Below are 17,552 nucleotides of genomic sequence, written 5' to 3'. Positions count from 1 at the left end.
TGGAATACTTTCAAATGGTTGTTCAGATCAATAAAACCCCTGCCAAAGTTCCACGTGCCTTTTTCCCCCCAGAAAGAGACAAGTTGATGCTAACAACCACATAGAAACCAAGAGCCTCATGACAGATAAAATAATCTTAGAAGATTCATACTTCCTTGATTCTAAAACCAAGTAGAAAGCTACAGCCATTACGACACTGTGGTTCTGACATCACGATAAACATACAGATCAACAGAATAGAACTGAGAGTCCAGAAATAAATTCATGCATCACGGTCAATGGATTGATGAGAACAGAAAGATCGTTCTAGGAGGAAATAATAGTTTTTTCAACAAAAACTAATTTTTTTGAACCTATGTTTTTTCCATGTGTGCTGGAATATCCATATGCAGCCACATACTTAATGAGATACACAAACTAGCTCAGAGAAGATAAAAGACCCCAATGTAGCAGCAGAAACTATAAAACTTCTGAAAGAAAAATAGACTAATATTTTTAATATTAGACTGTTTTTACATATGATACCAAACGCATAAGCAACCAAAGAAAAATAAATCATAACACATCAAAATTGAAAATCCCTGTTATGTATCAAAGGACACTGTTAAGAAAGTAAAAAGCAGTCTGGAGAATAGGAGAAAATCACAGACCTAATTAAGGTTTACTATCCAAAATACATGAAGAACTCATAAATAAACAATAAAAAGATAAATACTCCAATTTAAAATAGGCAAAGAAGGCTGGAGAGATGGCTCAATGATTAAGAACACTTGCTGCTCTTATAGAAGACCAGGGTTTGTTTACCAACACCCACATGGTTGCTGACAACTATCCTTAACTCCAGTTTCAGAGGACTGACGCTTCTTCTGGCCTCCACAGGCACTAGGCATGCATGTGGTGCAATTGGATATATGAGGTAAATACTCATACACATAAAATAAGAGTAAATCTTTAAAAAAAAAAAAGGCAAAGGGGATTGGAGGGATAGCTCAGAGATTAAGAACACTGGCTGCTCTTGCAGAGGACCTGAGTTCAATTACCAACACTCACATGGCAGCTAACAATCACTTGTGACTCCAGGTCCAGGGAAATCCAACACCCTTTTCTGACCTCCATGGGCATTGCATGACATGGGTGCACTTAAGACACATGCCAACAATACATTCATACACATAAAATAAAAATAGGTAAAGGATTTAAATAGATATTTCTCCAAAGAAGATATAAAAATGGCCAGTAATGGGGCTAGCGAGATGGCTCAGTGATTAAGAGCACTGGCTACTCTTTCAGAGCACCCAGGTTCAATTCCCAACAGTCACATGGTGGCTGCTAACTGTCCCTAACTCCAGTTCCAGGAGATCCAACTCCCTCTTCAGACTTCTGTGGGCATTGTATGACATGGATGCACTGACATACATGCAGGCAATACATTCATATACATAAAATAAGAATAATATAAATATTTTTAAAGGGCCAGTAATACAAGTAAATATTAGTCATTAGGAAATGCAAATAAAAACCATAATGAGATGCCACTTCATGTGAATTTTAACTTTGTAAAGATAAGGAAATGGTCAAAATATTGCTGGTGGGACTGTACATTAGTTCAACTTAAAAGTTCCGTTTTACTGGGGCTGGAGAGATGGCTCAGCAGTTAAGAGCACCTACTGCTCAGTTCCCAGTGCCCACGGGCAGCTCACAATCACCTATAACTCCAGCTCCTGGGGATCTGACACCCCCTTCTGGCCTGCTCATGTGCATAATCCCACACACAGATGCACACATATACACATAATTAAAAATAAAAGTACGGGGCTGGAGAGATGGCTCAGAGGTTAAGAACACTGACTGTTCTTACAGAAGACCTGGGTTTGAATCCCAGCACCCATATGGCAGCTAACTCCAGTTCCAGAGGATCTCATGGCCTCTTCTGTCCTCTGAGGGCATTGCATGACATGGGTGCACTTATATACATGCAAGCAACACACACATACATATAAAATAAAAATAATTTAAAAATATTTAAAAAATAAAAGTAAGATTTTTTTAATGTTCAATTTTGAAATATTTATCAAAATTACAAATAGCATCTACTTTTTTTTTGGTCTTTTTGAGACAGAGTATCCCTGTAACCCCAGCTGTCCTGGAACTCATTATGTAGACCAGGCTGGCCTTGAACTCACAGAGATCTGCCTGCCTCTGCCTCCCAAGTGCTGGGATTAAAGGCGTGCGCCACTATGCCCAGCAGCATCTACTTTTAAACTCAGAAAAATTCATTTTTAAGAACTTATTCTACAAATGTTTCAAATGTGCAAAATGGCATGGTGTACAAGATATCAACTTCGCCTTCTTTGACATATTGAAAGACTGGGAATAGTGTTTATGTCCATTGTTAAAGTGACTGGTTTAAAAAAATCTTATATTCATGTAACAAAATATTGTGCAGCCATAAATGAAGATGCTCTTTATCTAACAATATGAAATGATTTCAAATGTTAGGTAAAAGCAAACATGAGACACAAATGTGAAGAGCATGTTACCATTCAAATAAAAAGAGAGAATGAAGTTTCTGCATATGTATTTGCTTGTGTAGGCATAAGGTCCTTTTGGAAGGATCTTATAATTCACAGTGTATTGTTTCCCTATAAACAAGGGAACTAGATGCCTGAGGGTGTGTGTGTGTGTGTGTGTGTGTGTGTGCGTGTGTGTGTATGTATGTGTGAAGAGAAATTTTCAATGTAAGCCCTTTCATAAGTGTTGAGGATTTTTTTATTGTTTGACAGTTTCATACATTTATATAATGGATTTTCATTGTTTTCACACTATATTCCCCTCTCTTATCCTCCTCCCTCTCCTGCTGGAACCTTCTTCTTAACAAGCCTCTTCCTACTTTCAGGGCTTCTTTTTGTGTGTGGTCCACTCAGAGTAATTAGAGTTTCTTGCCTGAATGTGGGTGGGAAGATTTTTACTGGAATAAGGGCAGCTTATCAGTGGCTATACCACTGAAGAAAATGACACCCTCTTCCTCCAAGTTTCGAGATTTTTATACCATCTAAATGTGTTTTCTGGGGCTGGAGAGATGGCTCAGCAATTAAGAGCACTGGCTGTTCTTGCAGAGGACCTGAGTTTGGTTCCCAGCACCCACATGGCCACTAACAATCATCTGTAACTCCAGTCCAGGGAATTCACCACACTCTTCTGACTTCCATGGGCATTTAACAACACGGGTGCACTTACACACATGCATGCAATATACTCATACACTTAAAATAACCGATCCCTTATATGTGACTATATAAATTTTGATGTAACTCTAGGAGCCAGGTAAAGGGAAAGGATACATAGAGGCAAAGGACAAGAAACAACCTGAAAGGGGGACAGTAGGGAACAGATGTTACCTGAGGGAGTTGGAAAAAATGGGAGCAATTGGTAGGGAGGAGAGGAGGGAAGGACATGCAAGGGACCATGGGGTGAGAGAGGGAAGGAAGTTAAGAGAGGAAAGACAGCAGAAGTTGGGAAGTATTTGGGGGAGGGTGGGAATAATGGGGGCACTGTGGCTAGGGAGGGAGGGAGAAGGGAAGTTGGATGAGAGAAAAAAGAGTGGAGATGAGTGATTCTCAGGGGGGCTATGAAATCAAGAGGGAAAAGTGATGCCCTAGATACCCTATGAGAAACGCACACAGAGTGTCTGAACATTAATGCATATGTATTATGGGAGCCACTTGGCAGGGAACACGGTGCCAGACAGAAGAGACCTCCCTTAGAGTGACAAGCATGCCATACAGCACTCATCAAAGAAGCTTCTTTTTGCAACAGATGGAGGCTACGGCAGAGTTGCACATCTGGCCAGGCAGAGAAAACATACACCTGGGAGATGCCCAGTACTAGGTGACATATCTGCAGTCGAATATTTACAACTAAGGCCCATGGGACATAGCGAAATAAGGGGTAGAGAGAGGGCTAATGCACCCCTCAGCTCTCACCAGTGAGGCTTCCACATACATCAGAGTGTGAGGTACACAGAAGGCCACGTCTGGCCACGTTTTGGAGAATAAGAGACTGTAGCATATAGGATGGGACTCCTTTATGGAAACTTAGCCACCCACAGCTCAGGGACTATTGCGGAAGAGGAGGTAGAAAGACTGTAAGAACCAGGGCCGATTCATGATTACAGGGAGGTGGAGGCTTCCAGGCCACTGGAGGCTTGCTCATATGAGCCTGTGGCAGTGGTAGCATCAAGTACAGGATCCATGTCAGCTCAATGAAACAAGGGCCCAAAGGGGAGGTGAGAATTAGGTGGCAGGCCAGTACTAGGTTGAAAACTAATTGAGACTGATTGCTGGTGGGTGAGGGAGATTATGACTTACATACGACCACCGGATGGGCTGACTAGACTCCAGTGGACACATTTACCCGGAAGGACACTTGGATATAAACACCTGAATGAATAGGACTCAGCATGTATGGCAGAGTGTATGGGGTTTGGTGGGGGGATAGGGGAAGGCATTGGTGGGGGTGGGGGGGTCTGGATTTGAGTGGGAAATGTATGAAATTTAAAAAGCTCAATTAAAGCTGGGCGTGGTTGAGCACACCTGTAGTCTCACCACTTGGGAGGCAGAGGCAGGCAGATCTCTGTGAGTTCAAGGCCAGCCTGGTTTACATAGTGAGTTCCAGGACAGCTGGGGCTACAGGGAGACCCTGTCTCAAAAAGATCAAAAAAAAAAAAAACCCAATTAAAAAAAGAAAATAATATTTTAAAATAAATGTCTTCTACTTAAAAAATAAAATAGATACAGATTTTAAGGAAATGGATGAAGCTCATGGGAAGAACACTAGCCCAACCATAGAGAGACAAATTCGAGTTCCTGCATTTACCATTAACCACCCCCTCTGTCTGTGGCTCAGTCTCCCTATCATATCCACCCCCCCATCCATTTTACTCAGGCTTTATGCATTTTCCACCAAAGCATAAGAGTTAAAAAGGTTCATGTGAAAGGACTGGTAGCAATTAAATGTCTTAATATAGGAAGCTGAATTCGTGTTCCTGTTTAAGTAAATTCTTAGCCACAGGACAAGTTGCCCACACAATGCGTAAGGCAGTGTTAGGAAAGCCTAATCTCTCTTTCTAGCAATAGATGGGGTTAGTGGGCATGATAATGTGCACTTGCCAAGTTACAGACTTTCCCTAAGAATGCAAAAGCATTAGGGTCAAAGAAATTTAGGGTCTGAAAGAACAACAGACTTATGCACAACTCCTGCATTTACTTATGTGGAACTGAGTCCAAGGTCACAGTTTGACACAGCTAAGAGTGGAATCCAACTCTCATCTTTCCTGTGGTGGTTTGAATGAGGTGTCCCCCACAAGCTCAAGTATTTGACACTTGATCAGTTAGTGGCAATATTTCTGGAAGGTCATGGAATCCTTGGAAGATGCAGCCTTGCATGTAAGGGGCTTTGAGAATTCATAGCCATGTTCCATTTGCAGTTTTGCTCCCTCTGCTTCTGTGCCTGATGGAAGATATGGGCACTCAGCTTTCTGCTTCCACTGCCCTCTGCATGCCATGCCTCTCCTGCTACGATGGACTCTTGTCCCTCTGGAACCATAAGCCAAATTAACTCTTCCTTCTACATGTTGCCTTGATCATGGTGTTTTATCACAGCAACCTACCCTCTTTACTCAATACTTTCATAAGTAAACAAAGCCCAAACTCAAGATTTCATGGGAGTACAAACTTCATTTAGTCTAGGCTTTTCATTATTTTCTAATGGGAAGGAGTTCTCTAAACATGAAGCTTTTGTTGTTGTGATAGTATTTTATCACAACAAAAAGTAACTTAGGGGAGGGAGGGTTTATTTTATCTCACAATTCCAGGTCACAGTCCATCATAGTAGAGAAGTAAAGGCAGCAGGAGCTTGAAGCAGCTGATCACACCACATCCACAGTCAAGAGTAGAGAGAAATGAATGCATGTGTGCCTGGTACTAGGGTTACTTTCCCCACCCTTATACAGACCAGGAACCAAACCCAGGGAATGGTGTTACCCACAGTGGGCTGCACCTCAGTTAATGCAATCAGGACAACCCCCTACATATCTGCCCACAGGCCAACCTGATATAGACAATCCCTTACTGAGATTCTCTTTCTAGGTGATTCTACATTGAGTCAGGTTGACAAAACTAACCATCACAATTGCCAATGTCACAAACAGGACTCCTAAGTAGTTCTTTTGGGTACCTAATTTTGAAATAGTCAACTAATTTCTCACGTTATTGTATAAAATTATATATAAAATGATTCAGAAATAAAATTTATTTCCATGTTATACTTAACCGAGGTCATTTTTAACCTAAAATTATGATGTATTAATTTTTCAGATAGAGATATTTAGGAGTGTCTTAAAATTCAAAAAATAATAAGAACATGATTTGGTAAACATGAGGAGCTGTCATAATATTTCAAATAATTCTGAGGAGGTATAGTTACTATCAGCACCAATTCTGTAGCATACCACCTAGTTCATAATCTGTTCCACCATTTCCTAGCCCTGTGACCTTAGGCACATTTCTTCTGTATGTCTATGTGTGTGTGTGCACATGTGTGTTCAAATTGAACATGCAGGAGTGAAGATGTAAGGGTGCAGGTGTGTATATGCACCATACCCATGTGGAGGCCAGGGGACAACCTCAGGTTCAGTTCTCAGGCATCTAATACATTTTTGTTTCAAGACAGTATCTCTCATTGGCCTGGAACTTTGCCACATAAGCCAGGCTATCTGCCCAAGAGCTTCCAGTGCCCCCCACCCCAGCCCCCCATCTATACCTCCTGTCTTAACATCAATGGTATCATAACACATGCCACTGGTCTGGCTTTTTCTGTAGGTTCTGGGAATCCAAACTTGGGTCCTCATGCTTGTGAGGCAAGAACTTTACTGAGTCATCTCCTGAGCCCAACATTTCTTACCTTCTTCCAGTCTCAGAGTCTTTGTCACAAAATAGGGACACTAATACAAAATAACTTTAAAAACTCTAAAACTGATCTTCAGTATAAATCCAGATGAGCTGGAAATCAATTTCAAAACATAACTCAATATTATGGGATGAATATTTAGGAACTATCTCCATAATATGCAACTATAGCTCCATGAACTATAAGGTCACTAATGGTACCCAGGACATACCAACATACAGTATCTGAAGGTAGTGACCTTCCTTAGACCTCTAAGAAATATTTACTCCTGTCAAAGAAGATCTGGCTAAACCATGATGGTTTCTAATAGGGTCTCATGAACTCTATGACAGAATATAATAAGAAACAAAGAGGAGCCAGTCATGGTGGCACATGCCTTTAACCCCCCTAGCACTTGGGAAGCAGAGGCAGCCAGATCTCTGTGAGTTCAAGGCCAGCCTTGTCTACATAGTGAGTTCCAGGCCAGCTGGGGCTACAGGGAGACCCTGTTTCAAAAAGAGTCAGCTACCTTGAGAGGTCTCTAAAAAGTTTTGAAGCGCCCAGCTTCTCCTTTTTTTTTTTTTTCACTTTTTTGGGGGGAAGAGGGGGACAGAGGGAGAGAAGGAGAGAGGGAAAGAGAAAAAACCAGTACCCAACAGTAAGCACTACAGATTATTGTATTCAATATGGTCATAATCACATCAGGATCTTATAAACCCATCAGCGATGGGGATAAGAGAGAGGAAAGTCTAATTGTGTAGGCCTGACCAGTGGATCCAGGAAACTAAGGGTTACCACTCTGTAGCTGTGTAATTCCTCACCTGTCATCCAATTTAGGCAAGCTGTTTCCTCGCCTGTAGAGGAGGTACAAGATAACTACCTCATGGGCTATTTGAAAAACTAAGTTTAAAGACAATAAAACGCCTCTTAATGTTCTTGCTATTCTTAGTCATCTAATGTGGACACAATTTGGGTATACCTATCACAGAGACTTTTCAAAAGGGACAGAGAAGATACTCAGAAGGGCTTGATCCACTGGTAGATGTGGAAAGAATATCAATAACCCCCAAGAAAATCATTTGATGTCGGTTTCACTCTAGGGATGTTGAGAACCTGGGAAATGACTTCAATTCTTTGGTGGTGTTACAAGTGTGATCTAAATTGGGGTGCAGGTGCTGCAGCTTTCAAGTTCTCGTGCCTCTTTACAGTGAATTGTACAGAGACAGTGGATAGTTACAGGAAAGGACAGTTTCTTAAAGAGGAGATACACTGGAGGTGTACCATATCTCACCTGTACCCTAGCTCTAAGAGAGCAAAAGAGGGATTGAGGGGAGGGCTGGAGAACTTCTGTGGGTCATTATACTCGCCTCTCCCAAGTTCGTCTAACACAAGCTTTTCTGACCATGACTCCCTGGTCCATGAAGCCAGGTAGATAAGGACTCCCAGTCTTTGGGGGGTCGCCACCATCTCTGGAATTCCCTTTTCAGCTGTTTCCTAGTCCATCTCCTGACCTGTGACCGCTGGACTAATGAGTTACCAGAGTGGATCCCCGTACGGCCTCTCTTTTTAACTACCCAGGGTCACAGAGCTCTCCCTCTTCTCCATCCTTCCTCCTCAGGACCCTAGGGACCCTTCTTCATGGGGGTTCACAAGGACAGCACCCAGAGCTCCCAGAAAGCCCTTCTCCCCGACCTTTAGAAAGCGAAAGCCAGAGCTGCATTCAGCTACCCTGGGAGGAGGCTAGGGGCCTGGCTCAGATGCCGAGCATGCGCAAAGGGCGGGGCGGGCATGGGCCTGGATGGAGCGGCGGGTCAGGGAGTAAAGTCCCTGTTGAGCCGGGGGTACCACCAGTGCCTCTGCCTCTCAAAGGCGGCCCGGCCGCGGTGTACCTGGTAGCGGCCGGTGAGCAGCTGGCTGCGCGAGGGTGTGCACAGCGGCTGCACGTAGTAGTTGTCCAGGATCACCCCGCCTGCCGCCAGCTTGTCCAGGTGCGGCGTGCGGATGACCGAGCCATGGAAACCCACATCGTTCCAGCCCAGGTCGTCGGCCAGCACGAAGACAAGGTGGGGCGGCTGGGCGGCCCCGGAGGCCCAGCCCCACGACGGCAGCCCAGTCTGCAGCAGCAGCAGCAGCGGCAGCAGCGGCGGCGGCGGCGGGCTCCACCGGGCTCTGCTCCTGGTGCATCCTCCCCGCGCGCCCATCCTTCGTCGCCGGTACTGCGGGTGCTGCAGGAATCTTAGACAGAATCAGGAACTGGGTGTCTGGGCCGGGAGTGGGACTTCACCTGGGCGGGCCGCCGGAGGCCGCTCATTCACGCCCTTTGCTTCCCAGCCCCGCCGGGGAGGAGCCAGAGGAGAGGAGCGCGTGACAACGCCGTGGGTGCTTCCAAGGCACAGAGGCTAGTTACGGTTCATCGGTTCATCGTTCGTAGAGATGAACCTGGCATCCAGTGGATGTATGCTCTTTTCAAAGTTACACTCCGTTTACATCCTTCATCTGATTAAATCTTGCTGCAACTCTTAGAGCTAGGCTTTATAATTAGCACCCCCCTCCCCCCGAAGAAACAAGTTTTTGAATGATTGGACCCCTGACTCCAGATCCTGAGCTGCGTGTGCTGTTTAACTAGCAAGTCATGTCTAGTTGAAGGGCCTGGCTTGGGGCAGGTGGGAAAATAGAGAAGAAAACCGTGCAAATGGTGTTTCAGATTCACTAAGGAACAGTGTACACCCGTGAAGCCACTTCCTTTCAGTTAGCAATGAGCCAGACACATTCCGACTGCACAGGATAGTTTTGAAGGTGCCATTTTACTTCTAAATTGTCTTCGAATTGTTTGGGGTGTGTCCATTTGAGACTTTTTGCTTACTCAATGTCTAGAGATAAATGATAACTGTTAGGTGGAGGAGAAAAAAATTGCACTGCTTGAAGAACACACCCTTTCAGGCTGAGTCTGAGTCCTGGGGATTATTTTACAACTTTATAAGTTGTAGATAAATGGTAACCATAAAAAATAATCCTTGCGGGGCTAGAGAGATGGCTCAGCAGTTAAGAACACTGTTGTTCTTGCAGAAGACCCTGGTTCGAATCCCAGCATCCACATGGCAGCTAACAACTGTCCTAACTCCAGTCCCAGGGGATCTGACAGCCTCTTCTGACCTCTCTGGGCATTGCACTACACGGATGCACTTACCCACATGCAAGCAATACATGCATAGACATAAAATAAAAATAAATAAAATTTTAAAAAATAATAATCCTTGTTTATGGAAAAGAGTTGAGTGCACTGGAGTGACAAACCTTCCTCTCCACACCACCATCAAGAAAAAATAAATTCAACTCCACTGGCACAATCTTCAATATTCTTTGTATTGTTTCTTGTATGGTTTTAACACCTTATCAGTTTCTTCATTAGTAGTTAAATAAAATCTTACTATTTATTCATTTCTGTATTTGTGTAAGAGTAATGATTTTTCCTTTTTTGGAAAATTACCCTTTAGTGCATGCTTCCCTCTGAAAGTAGATAACCACTTTCCATCCTTAGTGGAATCAAAAAAATTTAGCAAGAAATTTTTTAAAATTAGCATTAACTTAAAAAATAAAAACCAAATAATTTTGAAGAGCTGTTTGTTACCAGTGTGTTGAGGTTTTAACTTTTTATTTAAGGATTCTGTAGAAGGAGACTAATTTCCACTGTGGCCTTTGCATGTCTTTCTGTTCCATAATTGTCCTCCCTTTACCCCTTCCACTTTTGAGCCAGGTTCTCACTATATAGCCCAGGTTAGCCTCCTACATCTGTGTATCCTCCTGCCTCAGCCTCCTAAGCATTAGAGGTATTGGGATTGCAGTCATATACCACTATGTCTTTCCCTACCCTTCTTGATAAAAATCAAATAGCCCATACAATTGGCAGCTATTTAGTTCCTCCTTTAATTATTTCTCCTGAAGCTGAGCCTGTGCATTCTCATGTCTTGCATTTTCAAATAAAAAGCACACATTAGTGGTGCTCCAGAGAAGTGCAAACAGAAGAGTTGATTCTGTTCATCCTCTTTGTGCCAAGCACTGGTGACCTGCATGCAACACAGCTAGTTATTTTGTAAAAATCTCCCAACTAGTATTTGTCTGCTGCTTCCTCAACATTAGATTCAGGTTACAGCTTTGTACAAAAATGCACAAAAGTGATGTGACATGCTTCTTGGTGCCCCAAATAGAGAAGCACTCTGTTGATTTGCTCTCTTATGGAATCACTTTGTTAGGGCATCAGTTCTCCACTGCAAAGTTACCATTTTCCCCTCGTAAGTACTAAGTATGCCTCAGACTTTTGATGCTTGGTTTTCATTTCTTCCATCAATTTTAATTAGGATGGCTGCCAATGGTGATTTTCTAGTCTCATCATTTGTTCTATAGTTAGTTTCCTTTCCGGAGTTTCCGTATTTCCTGTGTATTTGTTTCATCATGAATTCTTAGATTGTTTTAATCAGCGTGCTGTAATCCTTTAGCATAATTATTTCAATGCTTGAATGTTCCCTGACTTGCCCATGGGAGTAGATTCTCATGTCCTTTTTTCATCTCTGAACTTTATTTTTTGGTATGTTGAGATTTTTCCAGGCCCATTGTGTATTTTTCCTTCATCTGCTCTGGATATTTCTTTAAGGAACTCTGAGCCTTCTTAGTGAAAGATGACCTTTAGAAACCAAAACCTGTGCTGCCAGTGTGCTGCTCCCTGGGCTGTAATTGCTTCTGGGTGCTCTCATCAGATAGTCAATAAGAGCTAGGCATGTTTATGCACATACACACTGCAGGAAGTTCTCTGAAGAAGCCACAACTGTGTTGAAGATTGATTAAAACTTCATGATTATGGAAAGAAACAATGTTGCAAGTCAAAAGCCAAAATCCTGGGGCTGGAGAGATGGCTCAGTAGTGGTTAAGAGTGCTTGCTGCTCTTGCAGAGGACCCAGCTTTGATTCCCAGCACCCACATGATGGCTAACAACTATCCATAACTCCAGTTCCAGGGGATCTAATGCCCTTTTCTGACTTCCGAGGGCATTGCACTACACAGGTGTACTTAACACATGCAGGCAATCTACTCATACACGTAAAATAAAAATGATAAACATTTTTTAAAAGCCAAAATCCTGTTGGGCTATCTTCAGTCTCCCTAATTACTCACCTTTGAATCTGACCTAACTTCTTTATGACAATTAGGCAAATCTTTTGGAATGGGTTAACTCAACAAACCACTGGTTTCTACCAACTCTAAAGCTGAATGTTATAAAGCAGCAAATGAAGTCAGTAGAAAAGATTGCTCTGCTCTACTCCAACCTGCCTACCTGATGTCCCCACCAGTGTAATGGTGCATGCATAGACAGATGGTTTTCTTCTGTTTGGTGATGACACAAGTTCATGTGACCCCTCTACAGTAAAACAGTCATTCAGGGAAACATGAATCTGAATTCCTGGGCCATGGTCAATTCATATTTGGCTCAAAATAAACTATATCCTACTCACTTTAAAGCAAGAATTGTGTTTTACACCCAACACATATATAACTGTTCATATACATACCCACATACTATATCTCTGTGAATCTATCTATATAAAGCTATGGGCTCATAGTGGATATCTCCAGTTCTGGTTTCCTCCCCTTCTAGATGTGTATGGGTTATAACAATTTTCATTACCACCAGCTACTAATAAGTACTGAACTGAATAGTTAAGCATATTCTCACAAACTAACCATACTCTTACCCTATGATCTACCAATGCCGTACCTTGGAATATATCCAAAGGAGTTAAAAACTTAGGTCCACACAAAAACCTGTACACATGTTCGTAGTGTTACCAATTGAGTTTGTCTAGGTGCTGTTTGAAAAGACCAGTGACTTGGGGCTGGAGAGATGGCTCAGCAATTAAGAACACTGGCTATTCTTGCAGAAGACCCAGGTTCGAATCCCAGCACCCACATGGCAGCTAACAACTGTCTGTAACTCCAGTCCCAGGGGATCCAACAGCCTCTTCTGACCTCCGTGGGCATTGCACAACATGGGTGCATGCGGGCAATACATGTATACACATAAAATAAAAAAATAAATTTTTTTTTTTAAAAAAGAAAAGGCCAGTGACTTGTGGACAAATGGTTGGGGCATGAATAAAGTTTTTTTTATTTGAAACTCAGAAAACCAAAGAAGATGGAAGGCTATTGCCAAGGAAGACTGCCTTAACTCAGCCTAGCTTTCAAGCTCCTTTGTCCCTAGGAAAGGAGCCTGAATGGGAGCTTAGGCAGAACTGAGCAGAAACCTGATCCAGAAGGTAAGGTGCAGATTAATCAGATTCATGACTTCTAAAATTAGTGATTTAGAGTCAACTAAAGCTATTATCATATACTTTACTTGCATAGACATTTAGGCCTATTTCTGGGTTTTCTGTCCTAGTCCACTGGACATGGTGTTGCATTGTCTCAGTTATAAGGCTTTAATATATTTTTTTAGTATTTGATAAGGCAAGTGACGTCCCATAGCTTTTCACATTTAATGTTTTCCTAGCTATTTCTGCATATTAATTTTTCATATGAAGTCTCAAGTCAACATGTCTAGTTCCATTAAAGGAGGTGAACATGGTAGCACATGCCTGTAATCTTAGCACTTGAGAGACTGAGGTAAAGAGATGGTGAGGTCAAGACTAGTAAAGTAAGAATTGTTTCAAAAAATAAAAATAATAAAAAGTTTTTTGGTCTTCTTATTGGAATTGAATTAAGTTTATAAATTAATTTGTGGAGACCTAAACTCTTTGTGGTATTCGGTTATGTCAAAGAAGAGGTACTTTTCCATTTATTAAGATCTACTTTTTTTTTTTTTTTTTTTTTTGGTCGTTTTTGAGACAGGGTCTCACTGTGACCCCAGCTGGCCTGGAACTCTCTATGTAGACCAGGCTGGCCTCGAACTCAGTGATTCACCTGCCTCTGCCTCCCAAGTGCTGGGATTAAAGACATGTGCCACCACGCCCAGCTTACTTTTATATCTCTTAGGAATACATTCAGATTTTCCTCCAATATTTTGCACTTTTCTTATTAAATGAATTCCTAAGTACTTTATTTTCTCTGTCGCTATTGAAATGGAGCTGTGTCCATTACTATATCTTTAAAATGATTGTTAGTGGTGAACCTTAAGGTTTTAATCATGTAAAAAAGATAATGTGCGCTGGATGTGGTGGCACATGCCTCTAATCCCAGCATTCAGGAGGTAGAGGCAGATGGATCTCTATGAGTTCAAGAACAGCCTAGTCTACATTGTGAGTTCTTGACCAATCAGGGATATCATGAGACCCTGTCTGAAGAAAAAAAAACGTACTATGGAACAATCTCCAGTTTATCCTTTTTATAGTTAGTGAAAGTTGTGCTTGATATGCTTTTATTTGCTTACAGTATATGTGAGGGAGACAGCCTATTCACATAGTATTTCAAGAAGGCTATGAAGGAATTAGAAAACTGGTTGCCCCTAGGTAGACAAGTTGACCAGATAAAGGGATGGGAAATAGACTTAATTTTTCACCATACACCCTTCTATACCTTATAGTGGTTAAAATTTCTGCATAGTATTATCAATTTCTTCTTGATCATCTATTACTACCATTATTATTAATAATGTCAGAATTTTCAAATTGCAAAAATGTGCTCAGACAAAATTTGAGCAATCTGCACCTTAACCTTTGGATCCAGTTTCTGCTCAGTTCTGCCTAAGCCCTTTCCGCCTATTTACCTAGGATTGCTAGAATTTGCTGATCTTTGAACAAACGGCTAAATCCTAAGGGCCCTGCACTAGGAGATCACACAGCTCCTCTTACCCAGCCTCTTGACCACTGTTTGCAAGCTAAGCTCAGAAATCAGAACAACTGTGTTTCACTGCTTCTCCCCAACCATTTTTGTTTTAATATCTTTGACTATGCTGAATATTGCATAGAAAGGCTAAGCAATTTTAAGCATTTATGTCTAAATGTTTAACCGTTGGGATGTGTGAAGAAAATCTACCCAACTGCTAGATAAGAGTGGTAAGAGGTCTTTCTTCAGGGATAACAACTGCGTTTGCATGTGCTAAGTTGTGGTTGATGTTACTCATTTTCTGTCACAGTAAGAAGACGCCCTTGAACATCTGAAAGAAGACCAAACTCTGTCCATTTAGATGCTACCTACTAAATTATTTTCAGGATACATTTATAGAAACTAATGTGGAATGCATTTGTAAGTGGAAGGAAATGGTCTTACAAGTCTTTGAGGTCTGAAACAGGTGTTCAAGGAGTGTTTTGAGGTTCCTTGACCATTCCTTCTGTTAGTAGTTACATGTATACATTATACTCGCTCAGAAGGCAGTAAGGACCATTGAGGCTTCAAGCACATAAAAAGGATATTCTTCACCAACAGCATCTTCAGTTTCTTGCTTACTGTTGGTCATGTTCTCTCTCTCTCTCTCTCTCTCTCTCTCTCTCTCTCTCTCTCTCTCTGTTGTGTGTGTGTGTGTGTGTGTGTGTGTGTGTGTGTGTGTTGGGAGGAAATGGGTAAGAGGAGAAAAAGAAGAAAAGTAGTTTCTTTTAGCTCCAACATTCTCTAAACTGATGATGTTAAGTTTGAATGAAAACCAAGGCCAACTCAGAATGAAGCTCCCTTGATGCCCTCATCCTGCCCACTGTTCACCTCCAACCTCCCTAGACCAATCAGAAGAGAGCAGAGAGTGGAACATGGTTCTGCTCTGATAAAAAGATCCCGACATGGCAATGTACCTAAGGCAAGGGATTCTAAAGAAATATTTTCTTCTTTCTTCTTTTCCCTATTTCTTCTTTCCTTTCCCACAGCCTGGCCATGGCAACATCTTGTTCCTTGGCCTACTTAGTGAATGGTTGCTAGAATTCACAGGCCTTTGTATACTTTTGTATACTTGTCTTATGTGTACTGCTTTCTTGGCACTCCAATGTCTACATTTAATACCCTTTCCTTTAAAGAAAAAAAAGCTCCAAGGCAACTCTTTCTAATCATGTCTATATATCCTACACCATGTGAATGCATGTATTAAAAAACAAGCTGGGCATGGTGGCAGATGCCTTTAATCCCAGCACTTGGGAGACAGAGGCAGGCAGATCTCTGTGAGTTCAAGGCCAGCCTGGTCTACATAGCCAGTTCCAGGCCAGCTGGGACTATGGGGAGACCCAATCTCTTTCAACCTCTTCTTAGAAGCACCATTGTGACCCTCAGAGGTAATATATACATATGTGCATATGATTTAGATACACATTTTTCTAGTTGAACCTAAATGGCAGCATATTTCATTTTGTTATGCAGAAAGTTATAGTTTAAATGTAAGAAGTTGCCCACAGGTTCGTGCACAGAAAAGTTGGTCCCCAGGTAATGATGCAGTTTGGGGAGGCTGTGGAACCTTTAGAAGGGGTGGCCTAGCTGGAGGAAGTGGATCCCTGGGCCTGGGCCTTGAAGTATAGAGCCCAGCCCTGCTTCCTGCTCCATCTCTGCTTCCTGGACTCTGGAGGTATGAGCAAGCAGCCTCCCCCTCCTGCCACCACTTCAAGCCAGTCCCACCACCATGTCCACATGGTAGACTGTCTTCTCAAACATGAGCCAAAATAAATCCTCCCCCTAAGTTGCTTCTTGTCAGGCATCTGATCACTGTCATGAGAAAAGTAGTTAATTCAGTTACAGTGAGAGCAGATCTTTAAAGTGTTGGCTTGCCCAGGCCTCCCTCCTTCCCACTCACCGTATTTGCTCCTCTTGACCCCACTCCCTTAGGCCGTGGATCAACAGACATAGCACTGTACCAGTGTCAGCCACTGTCTATGTCGATGGTTTATGTTTCATAATCTTCCTCTTCTTTGTGCTATATCACAAGGGGCCAAACCCTATAAACTGTGTGCCAGATTTCTTTACCTACTTGGCTTCCAGATAGTCTAGGTCAATGAGAAGCCCTGTTCAGGGTCTGGGTAGAGCCGTAGGGTTGTGTTTCTTCCATGGTTCCAGCTCCTGCCAGTGGCCCCTCTGTATATGATCCTAGCTCCTGTCTGGCAGCTCCTTCAGGGCATCCCCTTCAGTGGTTCTGCATGCTGAACAGCATATTTTGAACTACTCTGCAAGTTAACCCCATGGAGAGACCCATAGAGGGGGATGTCTGCTCACCCCAGCAATTCCGGTGATCTTTGGTGAGGTATTCTCTCAAGAGGCTGAGGCAAGGGTTTTGCAAGTTCAAGGACATCCTAGGCAGCTTAGATTCTTGTCTTAAAAAGCAAAAAAAGAGGGTTAGGGCTATAGCTCAGCAACAGAGTGCTTGCCTAGCATGTATAAGGCCCTAGATTCAATCCCTAGTACTGCAAAGAAGAAGCCCAGCCAATGAGATTCACTTTTTAAAAAAACCTTGCCTCTTATATAAGGCACAATTATTTTTTAGTAATAACCAAGAAATAAAATGACAAATAGTTATCAGAAATGTAAAGAGTGAACATTTTCTATTGTGCTTTATATATAGTTATACTAGTAAAAAATGAGAAAAGTAGAAATGAAATATTATGAAAAGAAGCAAAAGGATATTTTTAAAAAACACATTAAGAAGTAGTTTTTTAAAA

The 17,552-nt window shown here is 42.2% G+C and overlaps 1 protein-coding gene across 2 annotated transcripts in view; it reads right to left on the bottom strand.

Moving 5' to 3' along the window:
- Positions 1–10,040, bottom strand: part of Arsb (arylsulfatase B) — a 245,499-nt gene extending 235,459 nt beyond the window's left edge. The window contains exon 1 of one of the 2 annotated variants that reach the window (XM_029556225.1): positions 8,835–10,040. In XM_029556225.1, the coding sequence (XP_029412085.1) occupies positions 8,835–9,146 (312 nt within the window). In that variant the 5' untranslated portion in view covers positions 9,147–10,040. The remainder of the gene's footprint in view (positions 1–8,834) is intronic. The other variant, XM_008853336.3, reaches the window with a different exon arrangement.
- Positions 10,041–17,552: the final 7,512 nt, after the last annotated feature.

Source organism: Nannospalax galili, unplaced genomic scaffold, assembly GCF_000622305.1.
Source record: "Nannospalax galili isolate Female #2095 unplaced genomic scaffold, S.galili_v1.0 scaffold45, whole genome shotgun sequence".
Lineage (NCBI taxonomy): Eukaryota > Metazoa > Chordata > Mammalia > Rodentia > Spalacidae > Nannospalax > Nannospalax galili.
The sequence above is the reverse complement of the archived record's forward strand: the minus strand, read 5'-3'. Positions and strand labels throughout refer to the sequence as shown.